Genomic DNA, 15,847 nt, shown 5'->3' with positions numbered 1-15,847 from the left:
CCACCAGTTGTTGCTCTCACTCCCCTGGGAACATAGTCACCCTGCTGCTGCTACTGCCAAACACTTTGGGGACCACCTACTCATGCCTGCTCACTGTCACTTCCCAGGGCCCTGCAATTAGGAGCAGCCTGTGCCACCTTCCTGCAGGTCCTTGCCACTGTCAAGAGCCAGCAACCAGGCATTGGCTAGTTGTCCTGCCCATTGCCTCCATTTCCCGGAAAGCATGCACAGCACCCTAGAAATAAAAAGTAACCCCTAACAAAATAGCCAGGGGTGCTCACACATATAAATAGCCCTCCAAGACTACAGTTATTGTTTTCCCTAAATTCACACAATAAGAAAAATGAAAAAATTGGGAACCACTCCTAGTTAAAAGAAAAGGAGAATTCACCTGAAGCAGCAAACAATGAAACAGAAACCTCTGCAGTCTAACAGACACTGAGTACAAAAAGTAGATAGTGCCAAGTTGAAGGAATTAAGAGCGAATGTGAAGGAATTAAGAGAAGGTATGAACTGTAATGCAGATTATTTTAGAAAGAATCTGGAAAATATAAGGAGGAGCCGAGAAAAATTAGAGTATTCACTTGCAGAGACACTAACTGAGTTAAAGGCGCTGAAGAGCAGAATGAATAATGCAGAGGAATGAATCCGTGACTTGGAAGATAGAATAATGGAAATCACCCAATCAGGACAGCAAACAGAAAACCAAATGAAAAAGAGATCTGTGGGATAATGTAAAGCAGGCCAATCTATGCATAGTAGGGATTCCAGAAGAAAAAAAAAGAAAAGGGGATTAAAAATATATTTGAAGAAATTGTGGCTGAAAAATTCCCAAATTTAAAGGAATCATCAAGATAGAGGAAATAGAGTGCCCAAAACAAGTTGAACCCAAACAGACTCACAACAATACGTATTATAATAAAAATGACAAAAGTTAAAATGAGAAGATTCTAAAAGCAGCAAGAGAAAAACAAAGAGTTAATTATAAGGGAACCCCCATAAGGATATCAGCTGATTTCTCTACAGAAACACTACAGGCCGGAAGGAAGCGGCAAGATACATCCAAAGTTCTAAATGGGAAAAATTTGCAGCCTAGAATACTCTACTCAGCAAGAATATCATTTAAAATAGAGCGAAAAATAATTTCTCCAACAAGCAGAAACTAAAAGAATACAGGAATACTAAACCCACCCTAGGAGTTCCCGTTGTGGCGCAGTGGTTGTCAAATCTGACTAGGAACCATGAGGTTGCCGGTTTGATCCCTGGCCATGCTCAGTGGGTTAAGGACCCAGCATTGCTGTGAGCTGTGGTGAAGGTTGCAGAAGTGGCTTGGATTCCGCATTGCTGTGGCTCTGGCGTAGGCTTGCGGCTGCGGTGTCAGTTAGACCCCTAGCCTGGGAACCTCCATATGCCATGGAAGCGGCCCTAGAAAAAGGCAAAAAGACAAAAAAAAAAAGCCATTCTAAAAGAAATATTGGAAGTCCCTAAATAGGCAAGAAGTAAGAAGAAATAGGATGGAGGATATCACAATTGGAAAGCAATCACTTATTTAAGTATACAGTATACAGATACAGATCTAAAAGGACAAAAAAAAAAGCAACCTATTGTAAAAGCAATGATAAACACAAGGAACAGCAAAAGGACAAAAAACGTGGGGAAGGAAAATAAAATCTAGACTCTTACTTTTTAATAGAAAGTGTTTGAGCCCATATGACTGTCAGGCTAAATCAAGCAGATACAGGAAGGGGTTAGCATTCTTGAAAAACAGGGCAACCACAAATCAAAATCAAACATTATGTTTAGAAAAACTAAAAAGAAAAGTACACAAGCATAAAATAAAAGGAAATCATCCACCCAAAAAAGAAAGGAACAAAGAAACATGGAATCAACTGGAAAACAAGTTTTAAAATGGCAATAAACACATGTTTATCAATAATTACCTTAAATATCAATGGACTGAATGCTCCAAGCAAAAGACATAGAGTGGCAGATGGATAGATTTAAAAAAAAAAAAAAAAAAAAAGAGCCTACACAATATGCTGCCCACAAGAGATTCACCTTAGGACAAAGGACACATATAAATTGAAAGTGAGGGAATGGAAAAAAATATTTCATGCCAGTGGAAAAAACAGGAAAGCAGGAGTTGCAATGCTTACATCAGACAAAACAGACTTTATAACAAACCATCAAGAAAGACAAAGGACACCATTTAATGATAAAAGAATTGATTCAACAAGAGGATATCATGCTTGTCAATATATATGCCCCTAATGTAGGAGCACCCAAATACATACAACTAATACTAACAGATATAAAAGGAGAAATTGATGGGAATACAATAATAGTAGGAGACTCTTATCGGGGAACTCACAACTTCCTGATTTCAAAATTTGCTACAAAACTCTAATATTCGAAACAGTGTGGTACTGACACAAACACAGATATGTAGAGCATTGGAATACAGCAGAAAGCCCAGAAATAAGTCCACTTATATACAGTCAAACTATTTACGAATGGGTACCAAGACCACTTTTTTCTTTTCAAAAAATGATATTGGGAAAACTGGACATACCCACATAGAAAAGTGTGAAGTTGGATCCTTGCCCTACATTGTATACAAAAATTAGCTAACAATACATCAACTATCTAAATATAAGAGCTACAACATCGCTGATTATAAGAGAAATGCAAATCAAAACTACCATGAGATACCACTTCACACCAGTTAGAATGGCCATCATTCATAAATCCACAAATAACAAGTGCTGGAGGGGCTGTGGAGAAAAGGGAACCCTCCTGCACTGTTGGTGGGAATGGAAACTGGTACAGCCACTATGGAGAACAGTTTGGAGATACCTTAGAAATCTATACATAGAACTTCCATATGACCGCACAATCCCACTCTTGGGCATCTATCCAGACAAAATTCTACTTAAAAGAGACAGATGCACCCGCATGTTCATTGCAGCACTATTCACAATAGCCAGGACATGGAAACAACCCAAATGTCCATCAACAGATGATTGGATTCGGAAGAGGTGGTATATATACACAATGGAATACTACTCAGCCATAAAAAAGAATGACATAATGCCATTTGCAGCAACATGGATGGAGCTAGAGAACCTCATACTGAGTGAAATGAGCCAGAAAGACAAAGACAAATACCATATGATATCCCTTATAACTGGAATCTAATATCCAGCACAAATGAACATCTCCTCAGAAAAGAAAATCATGGACTTGGAGAAGAGACTTGTGGCTGCCTGATGGGAGGAGGAGGGAGTGGGAGGGATCGGGAGCTTGGGCTTATCAGACACAACTTAGAATAGATTTACAAGGAGATCCTGCTGAATAGCATTGAGAACTTTGTCTAGATACTCATGTTGCAACAGAACAAGGGATGGGGAAGAAAATGTAATTGTAATGTATGCATGTAAGGATAACTTGATCCCCTTACTGTACAGTGGGAAAATAAAAAAAAAAATGAAGCAGTTATACATAAAGAAGACCAAAGTTGTCATATCTAAAATGGCATAATAATTTCCCCTGAATTATGTCCCAGAGAATAAATAACACTGTAAAAGAAACACAATAAATAAATAAATAAATATAAGAGCTAAAGCTATGAAACTCTTAGAAGAAAAGATAGGGGAAACTTTTTCATTACATTGGATTTGGCGACAGGTTTTTACCGTGTGACACCAAATGCACAGGCACAAAAGAAAATGAGTAATTTGAGTTTTATGAAAATAATTTCATGAATCAAAAGACTATAAAGAGCATTAAAGATAACCCATAGGATGGGAGAAGATATTTGGAAGTCACATACCTGATAATGGATTCATACCCAGAATATATAAAGACCTCTTACAACTCAGTCACAGCAAGAATAACAACAACAACAAAAACAACCTGATTCAAAAATGAGCAAAGGACTTGAAGAGACATTTCTCCAAAGAAGATCTGTAAATGAGCAATAAACTCATGAGAAGATGTCCAGTATCACTAGCCTTAGAGAAATCCAAATCAAAACCACAATGAGGAGTTCCCGTCGTGGCGCAGTGGTTAACGAATCCGACTAGGAACCATGAGGTTGCGGGTTCAGTCCCTGCCCTTGCTCAGTGGGTTGACGATCCGGCATTGCCGTGAGCTGTGGTGTAGGTTGCAGACGCGGCTCGGATCCTGCGTTGCTGTGGCTCTGGCGTAGGCCAGTGGCTACAGCTCCGATTGGACCCCTAGCCTGGGAACCTCCACATGCCGCGGGAGCGGCCCAGGGAAATAGCAAAAAAGACAAAAAAAAAAAAACCCACAATGAGATGCCATTTCATATTTATCAGAATGAGTATTATCCCCACTCCAACCCCCAAAATGAAAATAACAAAAATAGGAAATATTGGTGAGGATGTGAAGAAATTGGAACCATGGGGGCATTGTTTTTCAAATGTAAAATGGTGCAGCTGCTGTTGAAAACAGTTGGGCAATTACTCAGATTATTAAATACAGAATTATTTATGTGATCCAGCAATCAGTTCCAGATACAGACCCAAAAGAATTGAAAAGTAGAGGTCAGACAGACATTTGTACACCAATGTTCGTAGAAGCATTATTCACAATAGTGAAAATGTTGAAACAACCAATTGTCCATTTGCCATTTGACCAAACAAAATGTGGTATATACATGCAATGGGATTATTGCTCAGACTTTAAAAGGAATGAAATTCTGATGCATGTTAACAACATTGATGAACCTGGATGATGCTAAGTAAAATAAGCAAGACACAAAGGATAAATACTTATGATTCCACTTACATGAGCTGTATAGAATAGGCAAATTCAGAGAGGCAGAAAGAGAAATAGAAGTTATCAGAGGCTAGAGAGGAAAGTGTGAAGAATTGAATGGATACAGAATTTCTGTTTGGTATGATGGAAAAGTTCTGGATATCGCTAGTGGTGATGGTTGCACAACATTGTGAATTACTGCTGCTGAACTATACACTTTAAAATAGTTAAAATGTTCAATATTATGTTGCATATATTTTACCTCTGAACAAACAGTGAGGAGTTCATGTTGTGGCTCAGCAGGTTAAGAACCCAATATAGTTTCCCTGAGGATGCAGGTCGATCCCTGGCCTCACTCAGTGGGTTAAGAGTCCAGCATTGCTGTAAGCTCGGATCTGGCATGGCTGTGGCATAGACCTGCAGCTGCAGCTCCAATTCAACCCCTAGCCCGGGAACTTCCATATGCTACAGGTGGGGCCCTAAAAAGAGAAAATGATAATAACAATGAGTTTGTGCAGTAGAGCTTGGTTTTGTGTTACACGTATTTTACCACAAAATGATTAAATGAACAGTGGGTTATGTGAACAATAGAGTTGAACCGATGTCTAGGGGAAATTAGTGAGATTATATGGGGATAGAAAAACCCTGCAGGCAGGGGGAAAGTAGAGTGTTTGTCCGTCTGGTGTTTATAACTCAACAAGTGGCCATCACCATTGGTATTAATGAAGTGCTTTGTTTCCTTTTAATTATGTCCAGAACTATTATTTCCAGGCAGTTCCCATCGCAGCTCAGCAGAAACGAGTCTGACTAGTATCCTTGAGGAGACAGATTTGATCCCTGGCCTCGTTCAGTAGGTTAAGGATCTGGCCTTGCCGTGAGCTGTGGTACACCAGCTTGGATCACAGACATGGCTTGGATCTGGCATTGTTGTGGCTGTGGTGTAGGCTGGCAAATACAGCTCTGATGCGACCCCTCGCCTAGGACCCTCCATATGCCGTGAGTGCAGCCCTGAAAAAATAAAAGATAAAACAAATTATTATTTCCACAGTAACAGATCTGTGAAACACTGCTTTTTTTCCTTTATGACCTTTAGATTTAGACTTTAAAGAGAAGAATCTAAATGAAATGAAGGCTATTTCATTCTCAGTCCTGATAGTAAACAGTAGGGACCCTGACTAGGGTGACAGAGTTCTGGAATGATCAATTTTTCCTCTGGAATATATTTCCCTTGAGGACTGTTCTACAGCCATTATCCCAGCATTGCTTATTCAAGGCAGCCCAAAGGCAAGTCGACTTAGACTTTTTTTCCTAAAACAATTTTTCATATTTTCTGTAAAGATAGAATATCGCAAAATGGTTTAAAACTCACACTTTGCAATCGAGCATCTTAACTTGGTGTCTTGGCTTTGTACAGAGCTGTGTGACCTTTTATGAAGTTATTTAATCTCATGCATGCTTTTAAATTCATCTGAAGATGGGAGTGATAACCACTTCATGTTTGTTGGGATTGAATGAGATAATGTATATGGAATGCATAGCATAGTACCTGGTACCTAGTAAATGCTTAGTAAATATCAGTTGCTGCTGCTCCTGTTGCTGCTCTTACTCATAAACAAGCTCAAGATCCAGACCTGGAGACAGGAGAAGTCCACAAGAAAGCATTTCTTGTTTAATTTTCCCAGGCTCATATACTGTACTTCCTTCCTCTCCTAGTCCTATGATGTTGTCATTCTTATGCCATCTTTACTTTTTGGTGTTTAGACTTCTTTTCTAAATTAGAGACCAAGCAACCCATTTCAATCTTGCTGCATTTTAAAAATTTATTGGCACATTATAACCAGTGTTCACTGTGCAGTATGTCTTAATTCACTCCCCCCCTTTTTTTTTTTTTTTTTGCTTTTTAGGGCTGCACCCATGGCATATGGAGGTTCCTAGGCTAGGGGTCTAATTGGAGCTACAACTTCTGGCCTGCGCCACAGCCATAGCAATGCAGAATCCGAGCCATATCTTTGGCCTACACCACAGCTCACAGCTGAGCAAGGCCAGGGATGGAACCGGCAACCTCATGGTTCCTAGTCCGATTTGTTTCCACTGTGCCCTGATGGGAACGCCAATTCACTCACTTTTAAAACGTCTGTTGAGTCCTAAATGCCAACAACAAAATTAAAAGTCAGATGTCAGCAGAAGCACATCTTATAAGAATCACCATTATTTTTTCAGTGAGCTCAGTGCAGATTTTTCTTTTTATATTCAGTACACCATGTTGACCACTATGTGTGTATTTTTGGTCCTGCCTGGTCTCATGGGCAACTCTAAGGACTCTTGACCTTTGTTAGTGAAGCTGATCACTGACTTTGCTGATGACCAGCTGCATCACGGTCTTGACTTCCCAGCCACCGCCCTCCCCCTTCCACCACGAGGCCTTTCCTTTCTCTTTTTCCTCATCTTCTCTAATCCCTTTTTCTTCACTCCATCTCCTTTACAACTCCTCCGTGATTTTCTTAGGTCTGGGCTTCAACATCGTCGGTGGGACAGATCAGCAGTATGTCTCCAATGACAGTGGCATCTTCGTCAGCCGCATCAAAGAGAATGGGGCTGCAGCCCTGGATGGGCGGCTCCAGGAGGGTGATAAGATCCTCTCGGTGAGAACTGGCTTCCGCTCCTTCACATTCCCTTGCCCCCTAGATCCTAGTTCTCCCCCTCACCCCTTCCTTGGGAAGATTCCCGCCTGCCTTTTTGGATCTAGAGGTAATGCAGATTGTGGAATTCAGTGGGAGGGACCTTGAACAGTCACCTTTTCCGCTCCTACCGTAAAGCATGGAGGCTGTTACCTCACTCAACAAGGCGAATTAAGTCCAGAATGCAAAGGTACTTATTACCTAACTTCCAGAAGCATGAAACAGAGAAAGGGAGGGATTGGTGTGTGGGAAAACCCACATTTTTGTTGTGCTTTTATTACACTGTATTGCTTCCGCTTTTTTGATGAAAACACTACAGTGTTTACTCCAGAAGAGACAAAAGAGGAAGGTCAGAATTAAATGTCCTTTTAGACTCAAAGGCTTTTTTCACCCATTATTAAGATGAAAATCTGGAATGCAGTCTGATTTGGCTATCTGTCCCCTGTATTCCCATTTCACTCTGCTAATGTCTTTAATAAGACACTTAACTACATCAGCTACAGAAACACTGAAATTTACCAAATCCTCTAGACAAAGTTCCTCTAAGGAAGAGCCTTTGTCTTTTCATCTCTGTCCATAGCATGTAGGCCTGTAGCTGGCACAGAGTAAGCATCTAGTAAATTAGGTGCTCTGTGAATGAATTGTAACTGACTTCTTCGGTTTGGCTTGATTAATTGGACGTAGATTATTTATTTTTTCCCATCAACTTTAAGGAAAAAAGAGACCCTATCTCCCCCTGCCACCCCCAAGTTGTAATTCATTTCGAGGTCTTGGGAAATAATGAAAATATCCAGAGTATAATCTGAGATCAGTGTTTATTGAGTCCGTTTTTAATCTGTGTCTTATACCTCTACATTTATATCATCCTATTGTTCGAGCTCCTATAACTCTTACATTACCTGGAGATAATGTTAGATTATCCCTAGGCAATCCAAAATTATTAATTATCAAAGAAAATTAATGTTAACTTCTTTCCTAAGGCAGGAGATAAGAAATTCATTTTTAAAGACTGATAATAACCACAGTTAAATTAAAGCAAAAATTCTCTTATCTCCCCATCAGTTAACTAGAATACCACCATCCCATCTCTCTGAACATTCAGGCAGCAAAATGTTTAGCATGTTGCAAATCTTTCATATCTCAAGTTGAATACAACTTACAATGCCATGAGTTAAGGAAACTGAAGTAGCAAGTTTAGCAATAGTCTAAGATTTCTCAGGTGAATAGCTCTTGGTAGTAAAAGTGAGGTCCATAGACCATCTGGCCATCACTGGGAGCTTGTTACAAATGCAGAGTCTCATGAACCTCCCCAGACCCACTCAGATAAAAACCTGCATTGTAACAAGATCCTTGAGCAAGCCTGTGAATAAAGTTTCAGAAGCACTACTATAGGCAAATGTTTTTCTGACATTTTGAATCATGACCTACAATAGGAAACACACACACGCTTGAAGCAAAGTTTAGCAAATAATATTTAATCTCTTCTGTATGTGATGCATTCTGATATATTTTCTTCTAATTTCACTTATTTAAAGTCAAATACTGGTCTTGACCCACTGGATTGACTTCACTATCTTCTATAATGGGTCAGCAGACCTATATTTGAAAAATCACTACTCCAGTAAATGGAAAATCACTGATGAAATCTGTGGATGCATAGACTGTGGATTAAGTAGGGTAAGTAGGCTGGGTGTGGAGAAAACATTTGGGCAGTTCAGGCTAGAGCTAACTCAACCTTCAGAATCATGTGGAGGGCTTGTTAACGCGCAGATTTCTAGGGTGGGGCCTAGAAATGTGTACTTTTAATAAGCTCCCAGGTTAATGCTGCTGGTCCTGGAACCACACTTTGAGATCCTCTGGTCTATATTAGTAAGGACAGTGATAAAGAATGGATTCCATGTATATTTAAGGGTTAAATCTGCAGAACTTGGAGGATAGTCATTATGAGCTGGAATCCGTAAAAACACTTGGGAGGAAGTAAATATTGGAAAGCAGATTTGGCTTTGGAGTAGAAAGATATTGTCAAGAGAGAATCATTTGTTTTATGGGGCTGGTTTATGTTAGGCAAAGGATGAGAAATGGTTCCTTAAAAAGAAATTCCTTTTGCATTTCTACAAGGCCTCTGGTTTGGCTTTGTTTGTTTGTTTTTGGTTTTTCTTTAAGCAATTAGAGTAACTGTCCTTTTGTATTAGAATACCTTTAGGCTTAACTAGGAGGGTTGAAAGACACAATTGACCTATGCCATTCTCTTGCCAGATGTCGCCCAATGTCTTTCTTCCCCGTTAGCAAAAGGAGACTCCCCTGAGGACCCCGTGATTACCCACTGAGTCATGTGAGTCATTGGAGTCATTGGTAGGTAGGGCTATTAGAGTCCAGGCCTTTCAGCTTTGTGTAATGCCAATAAATATGTCACCCAGACTTTGTGTAGTTATGGCTTTTGCAGGGTGTACTCTATAGCCAAACCTCAGGAAATTGTGTGGGATTTATTATATACTCAAGTGTTATCCAAAGCACTGTTCAGATATTGTGGGGGCTCTAATGATCAGTTGAGATCCAACATCTCTAAGTTATTTATAGTAGAATGTGAAGGGTTATAAGACAGAGTTCAGTTTGAGCTTTAAGAGAGTTACATAGTAGAGTTCCCTGGTGGCTCAGCAGTGTTTTCACCACAGTAGCTCCAGTTGCTATTGTGACATGGGTCTGATTCCTCATTTATTAATTTCTGCATGCTATGGGGCAGCCAGAAAAAGAAAGAAAAGATAGTTACATAGTATGGAGATTCAAAAAAGTAAATCAGCCACACCTAGTACAGTTATCTAGACAAGCCTTGTCAGTGAAGTGATACGTAACCAAATTGCTTTTTTAATGTGAATGCTACTTCAACATATAAAAATGATTAAAAATACTAACATATAAACACCCCGTATTTTTTTACAAGTCTAAAATTTTTCAAACACATAACATAGTAGATATAAAGGAAACTGCAAAACCAATAAAAATTCAACTTACAACGCTATTGCACTGGATAGCCATAGGTTGATGAAATAAAATCCTTGCTTATAATGTAAGTTTCTAAAGTTTAGGGTTTGTTAGTGAAGGCCTGGGGGCTGGGCTACTTGAGTTTGAATCCTAGTTTGCTTCTTCCGTTCTGTATGCCCATGGACAGGTTGCATAGCCTTTCTCATTTTATAACTTATAAAATGGGGGTTGCTATTTGTAGGACTATTGTGAAGATTAAGTTAGTACATGTAAAATGGATAGACAGCTCCAGAGATAATAATATACAGTGATTCCTGGCAATTAATACTGACTACTATGGCAAAGATTATTTTGAGATCACTGTTGCTGTCACTGAATGTCATGTAGTAATTCAGTTCTCCCACTTGCCTACATATCTTCTGAAACTTGGCTCTGATATAGAGCTATAACATCTTTGGTATTGGTTGTTAAGACTGTATCTCTAATTTCTCTGCCTCTGAGAGAAAATATCTATTTCTTTACAGTGAGAAATACATTTATCCTATGGGCTAGTGTGAGTGAGCATTCTCACTCTTGTCAGCAGCCTTGCACCTGTTCTCATTGAGAATTCATTGTGATAATTCCAGAAACCATGAAGTTTTTTCCCCTTGACATAGCTACTCCCCAAAACAAGACATAACCAGAAGGTGGCTTGGTAGCCTAAAATCAGTCCATCAAATAGAAAAACCTGTATTCACTTCTACACTATAGGTAGTAGGGCTTGAGCCTATTTAAGATCAGTCTTGCGGAGTTCCCATTTATGGCTCAGCCAGTTAAGGACCAGACAGAGTGTCCATGAGGATGTGGGTTTGATCCCTGGCCTCTCTCAGTGGGTTAAGGATCCAGCATTTCCATAAGCTGTGGTGTGGGTTATAGATGCAGCTTGGATCCATTGTTGCCATGGCTGTGGCGTAGGCCTCGGCTACAGCTCGGATTCAACCCCTAACCTGGGAACTTCTATATCCCACGGGCGCAGCTATAAAAAGAAAAAAAAAAAAGATTGATCTTGGAAGATGAATAGAATGTTTTTTAAGGGAAAGATATTCAAGTGATGGATGTAGCTTAAGCACAGATATGATGGTAAGAATATGTTACCTGTCCCAGGACAGTGAGTTGTATGATTCAGTTTGAGCATAGGATGTATGAAAGAGAGTAGTGAAAGACTAAACTGGGAAGGTAGGTTGGTGCCATTTCCTGGAGGAAAGAAATCAGGCAGGCACTCTTTCCTCCCTTGCTTCCAGTTTTGTTTTTGAGCAGTAAAGCGGTATGAGCAGAATTGTGCTTTAGGAAGATTGATCTGGAAACAGTGTTTGAATAGGTTAGCATGAGGGAGGATCCAGAGGAAAGTAGAGAGAAAGTGATCATAGGAGTTCAGCAAAGAGTATTCATAACTAAAGGACAAGGTAATAGAAAGCAAGTAACATATGAGGAGTTAGACTCTGTTAGACTGCAGGAGTTGGCAATATGTTGTATGTAAAGATTGACAGAGTGGAAAGAGTTTTTAAAAATTACCAGAATTTTAGTCTGAAGGAATGGTAGTGGCAAGAAGAAGGAGACTGGGATAGTCTGGTTTTGTGGGAAATAATAGAGGCTTTGGATGGGTTGAGTTGGAGTCTAGCAGAATGTGCCCCATATAGATAGACACCCAGCAGGAAATTGACAACTCCTGAAGTAGAGGTGAGGAGAAAAATGTGGGGGCTCTTGCAAATTACAGCTGAAGTTGTGAAAAGTCACCCTGGGAGAGAAGATAAGAGAACAAAGTACTGCTGATACTGAGGAATATTTACTTAACCCTTCAGAAGGAAGGAGGGGATGCAGAATACCTTAAGAACTAAGAGACCTACGTGTTCATAAGCTAAGACAGGAGAGGACTGCAAAAGGGAGGAGGTGGTCTGAAGACCAAAAAAGGGCCATAGGATTTGATGATTGGAAGTTAGCCCTGACCTGCTGGACAGCATGGTCTCTGCCCATATCCACCCCCCAACCCATTTATTGAGAATGCAAGGAAATAAAGGGAACATAGATGCTGAGGAAGTGGAGATAAGCCAAGAGTTCTTTCAAAACGACTGGCAGTGAAAGAGGAGAGATGGGAGAAGGCTGATGGTGGGTTCCCAGAAATATTTGCTGTTGTTGTTTTTAATAGATGAGGATCGTTTTAGTTGAGAAGCAGCAGAGAACGGTGATAATTGAGGAATCAAGAGGGCTAAGTGACTGTGTAAGTTCTATAAGGAGGCTGGGAGGAGTAGGATCAAGAGCCCTAGGAAGTAGGTTAGTCTTGATCGAGAAAATAGATCTAATTCAGAAATAAGGGGAAAGCAGCACTAAGAGAATATCAAGAAACTTTGAAGGGAAAGGAAAGAAAATGGAGAGAGTGTTTATCCAAAGTTCACAGTATTCTTGGGAAAGATAAGGCAAAGGAATCTCCAGGGTAGAGAAGTGGGATTGGAGTTAGGGTTCGATGACGGTTGGCTACCATTGCATATTCATTAGGGAGTTCACTAGATGAGGAGAAGGGTTGTAAGGATTCAGCGGGAGCCAGGTAGCATAGATCTGTGGTAGAAAGTGTGACTGTGTATCTAGGAATCTTAAACTCACTGGTGACAAGGCAGGTAACTGCGGTGTGTTGCACAGGACTAGAAAGATGGCAGAAGATCATGGGGACAAGGGATTCTAATGGTGCTTTGTTGAAATAACAGAAGTCTTCAGAGGTGTAAAAGGCTTTGATTGGGATAAAGAGGAAAGTCACAGTAGCATAGGAGGCGTGAAGAAAGCAGAAAGTGTGGTTGGTTTTTTAAGAGTTTGAGGTATTGGAGCCGAAGCATGCCTGATGTTGAAGTCCAGGCCTCATGCTAGCTGGTGGCTAGAATGTTTGGAAAGGTAGACAGTTTCTAAGGCCAAAGCGTTGATAGGTTAATTCAGTAAGGATATTGGCAGGGAATAGAGTCGAGGGGCTGTTATGAACCTCTTGGAGAAGGAAGACTGGGACAAGGAAGGTGAGAAGGTTGAATGAGCCAATGGCTTGAGCTTCAGCTGAGGAAAGAATAGTTGGTGAGTCAAGGTGGACGAATAATAGTGCAGAAGGAGAAGTAAAAGGCAAAGGGCACTTTTGTCTTCCTTCCAGGATGTAGGAACCCTAGCCCTAGCTTCTCCACTTATTATGACTTTGGGCAAATTACCTAGCCTTGCTAACAAGCTTCAGTTTCTTCCTCTGTGAAAACAAGCCGAAAATAGTGTCTACCTCATAGGATTATTGTGAGGATCCAGTTAGATAAGAGAATATATGTAAAGCATATTGCACAGAACCTACCAAATATATTAGATATTCTTGCTGCCATTGCTGCCATTGACATGTATAAAACATACATAGATCTTGCAGAAAGTGGGCTATGCTCTGCCACTGAGTGCAGCGTAGAATAGATATCACTTGTGGCCTGTGTCACTCCTGACACTAAGAAGTGTTAACACATCTCTCAGCTTTAAGTGGTAGGACTCACCATCACTGAAACATTTTTTGAAGGCTTGTATCATCACAGAAACAAGGTTTTTAGTAAATTTGAGGAATATAGGAATATCCATGGAATCAAGGGAAATTGTTCATAGTAGAACCAGAACAATAGAAGGGGCTAGTAGATTTGACGTACATCAAACTAAATTGTGAGAGAGCTTCCTAGAGTAATATTTCTAGAGCTGAAGCTGGCAATGCCAGGGATTAAAACTACGAAGGATAGAGCGATAACCTGAAAGACCTTGTTAGCTTACGAAAGCAGACTAATGCCCGGAGGGAGGCTAATGCTTGTGGAAGACAAACGAATACAGTAACGGAATCCCAAGTGTCAAGACAGGCAGGAGGAGCTTCAGATGGCCCATGTAACCTCAGGTATAGGAAAGCATATCTTTGAAAATGAAAATAGTAACCCTGAGTTCTAAGTAACTTTACCCATTCTCGTAGCCCTTGGAATTTGCTCTGTAGGAGTTTGTTTTTTAAATCTTTAGTCACATGAAAGTAAATCTTTGATTTATGAAAGTTCACATTCTGTCTCTCTTACTACTTTTCCCTGCTTTTTTGACAGGTAAATGGCCAAGACCTAAAGAACCTGCTGCACCAGGATGCTGTAGACCTCTTTCGTAATGCAGGCTACACTGTGTCCCTGAGAGTGCAGCACAGGGTAGGTGTCATTTGCAGCGACCAGGCTTTTGTAGTTGGGCATAAATGCTGTGGTATAATCTTTAGTAGTGTGTGTAGCTTTTTTGCCTTCACTCTCTCACTCTTTTGAAGAGCTCGTCTGGCATAGGCAGGGGTCTTCTGAGACTTCTGCTTATCATTAATGGAAATGCATAACAGTATCTTTGCAAACCAGGTCCTGGCTTCAAGGGAATATACCCTAAAGATAAAGCTTGATGACCAAATTAAAATAAATGGGGAAAATAGTACAACCAGAATCAATTTTGTTTCTTAGTAGGAAGGGAAACATGTCTGCCCTTGAGCATTCTTATTTATAAAACTCTAAGTGCAAAGGTGGTGGGTTTTTTATACCCACCTACTACATGCTTTTCTCTATCACCACCATGAACCCTTTTCTTATCAATTCGAGGATCCTTTTGTCCAAGGCTCTGGCACCCAGAGGGGAACCCCAAGAAAAAGGAAATGGGATTCAGAATTAGATCAAGGCAGCACCTATCCCCACATCCACTCCTTAGTTCTTAGTGTTTCATTATTTGGATGATGAGAGGAGAAGACTGGGTAGACATAATTCCTCCTGGAGCACGAAGGATTTTGGAGTGCATTTACAACATAGATTCATTGTGACTTTAAAGTTACTCCCTATTAAGTTGATGCTGTTTTTGCCTCGCTGAGCTCCTGAGTGAGGCTTCAAATGCTGAAGAGTTCAATAGGACATGGTTAAAAAAAAAAAAGGTAGAGAGGGCAAACATGAAAGCTATCTGAGGAAACAGCTAAGGTTGCAAGCAGAATCTGGGTTTGATGGATTAGAAAACAGGAAGATAGGACACATTGCTCAGCTGCTTCTGCCTTGGCTCTTTGTTTTTTAGAAGTTTTTTACTATAGTTGATTCACAGTGTTCTGTCAGTGTCTGCTATATAGCAGACTGACCCAGTTTTACATTTATGTACATTCTTTTTTTTTCCATCTTCTCCTCCATCATGTTCCTTCACAAGTGACTAGATATAGTTCCCTGTGCTGTTCAACAGGATCTCATTGCTTATCCACTCCAAATGCAATAGTTTGCATCTACTAACCCCAAACTTCCAGTCCATCTCACTTCTTCCCCCTCCCCTCAGCAGTCACAAGTCTATTCTCCATGTCCATGAGTTCATATGCTAGTTCTGTATTTAGTTTTCTGAGGTACCTC

At 40.3% G+C, this 15,847-nt stretch overlaps 1 protein-coding gene across 1 annotated transcript in view; it reads left to right on the top strand.

Moving 5' to 3' along the window:
• SYNJ2BP (synaptojanin 2 binding protein) overlaps positions 1-15,847 on the top strand; it is a 48,839-nt gene that overhangs the window by 23,784 nt on the left and 9,208 nt on the right. Inside the window, exons 2-3 of the mRNA XM_047794685.1 lie at positions 7,288-7,424; positions 14,549-14,644. Of these exons, the coding sequence (XP_047650641.1) occupies positions 7,288-7,424; positions 14,549-14,644 (233 nt within the window). The remainder of the gene's footprint in view (positions 1-7,287; positions 7,425-14,548; positions 14,645-15,847) is intronic.

The sequence above is a fragment of the Phacochoerus africanus genome, chromosome 9 (genome assembly GCF_016906955.1).
Source record: "Phacochoerus africanus isolate WHEZ1 chromosome 9, ROS_Pafr_v1, whole genome shotgun sequence".
In the NCBI taxonomy this organism is placed as follows: domain Eukaryota; kingdom Metazoa; phylum Chordata; class Mammalia; order Artiodactyla; family Suidae; genus Phacochoerus; species Phacochoerus africanus.
The sequence above is the reverse complement of the archived record's forward strand: the minus strand, read 5'-3'. Positions and strand labels throughout refer to the sequence as shown.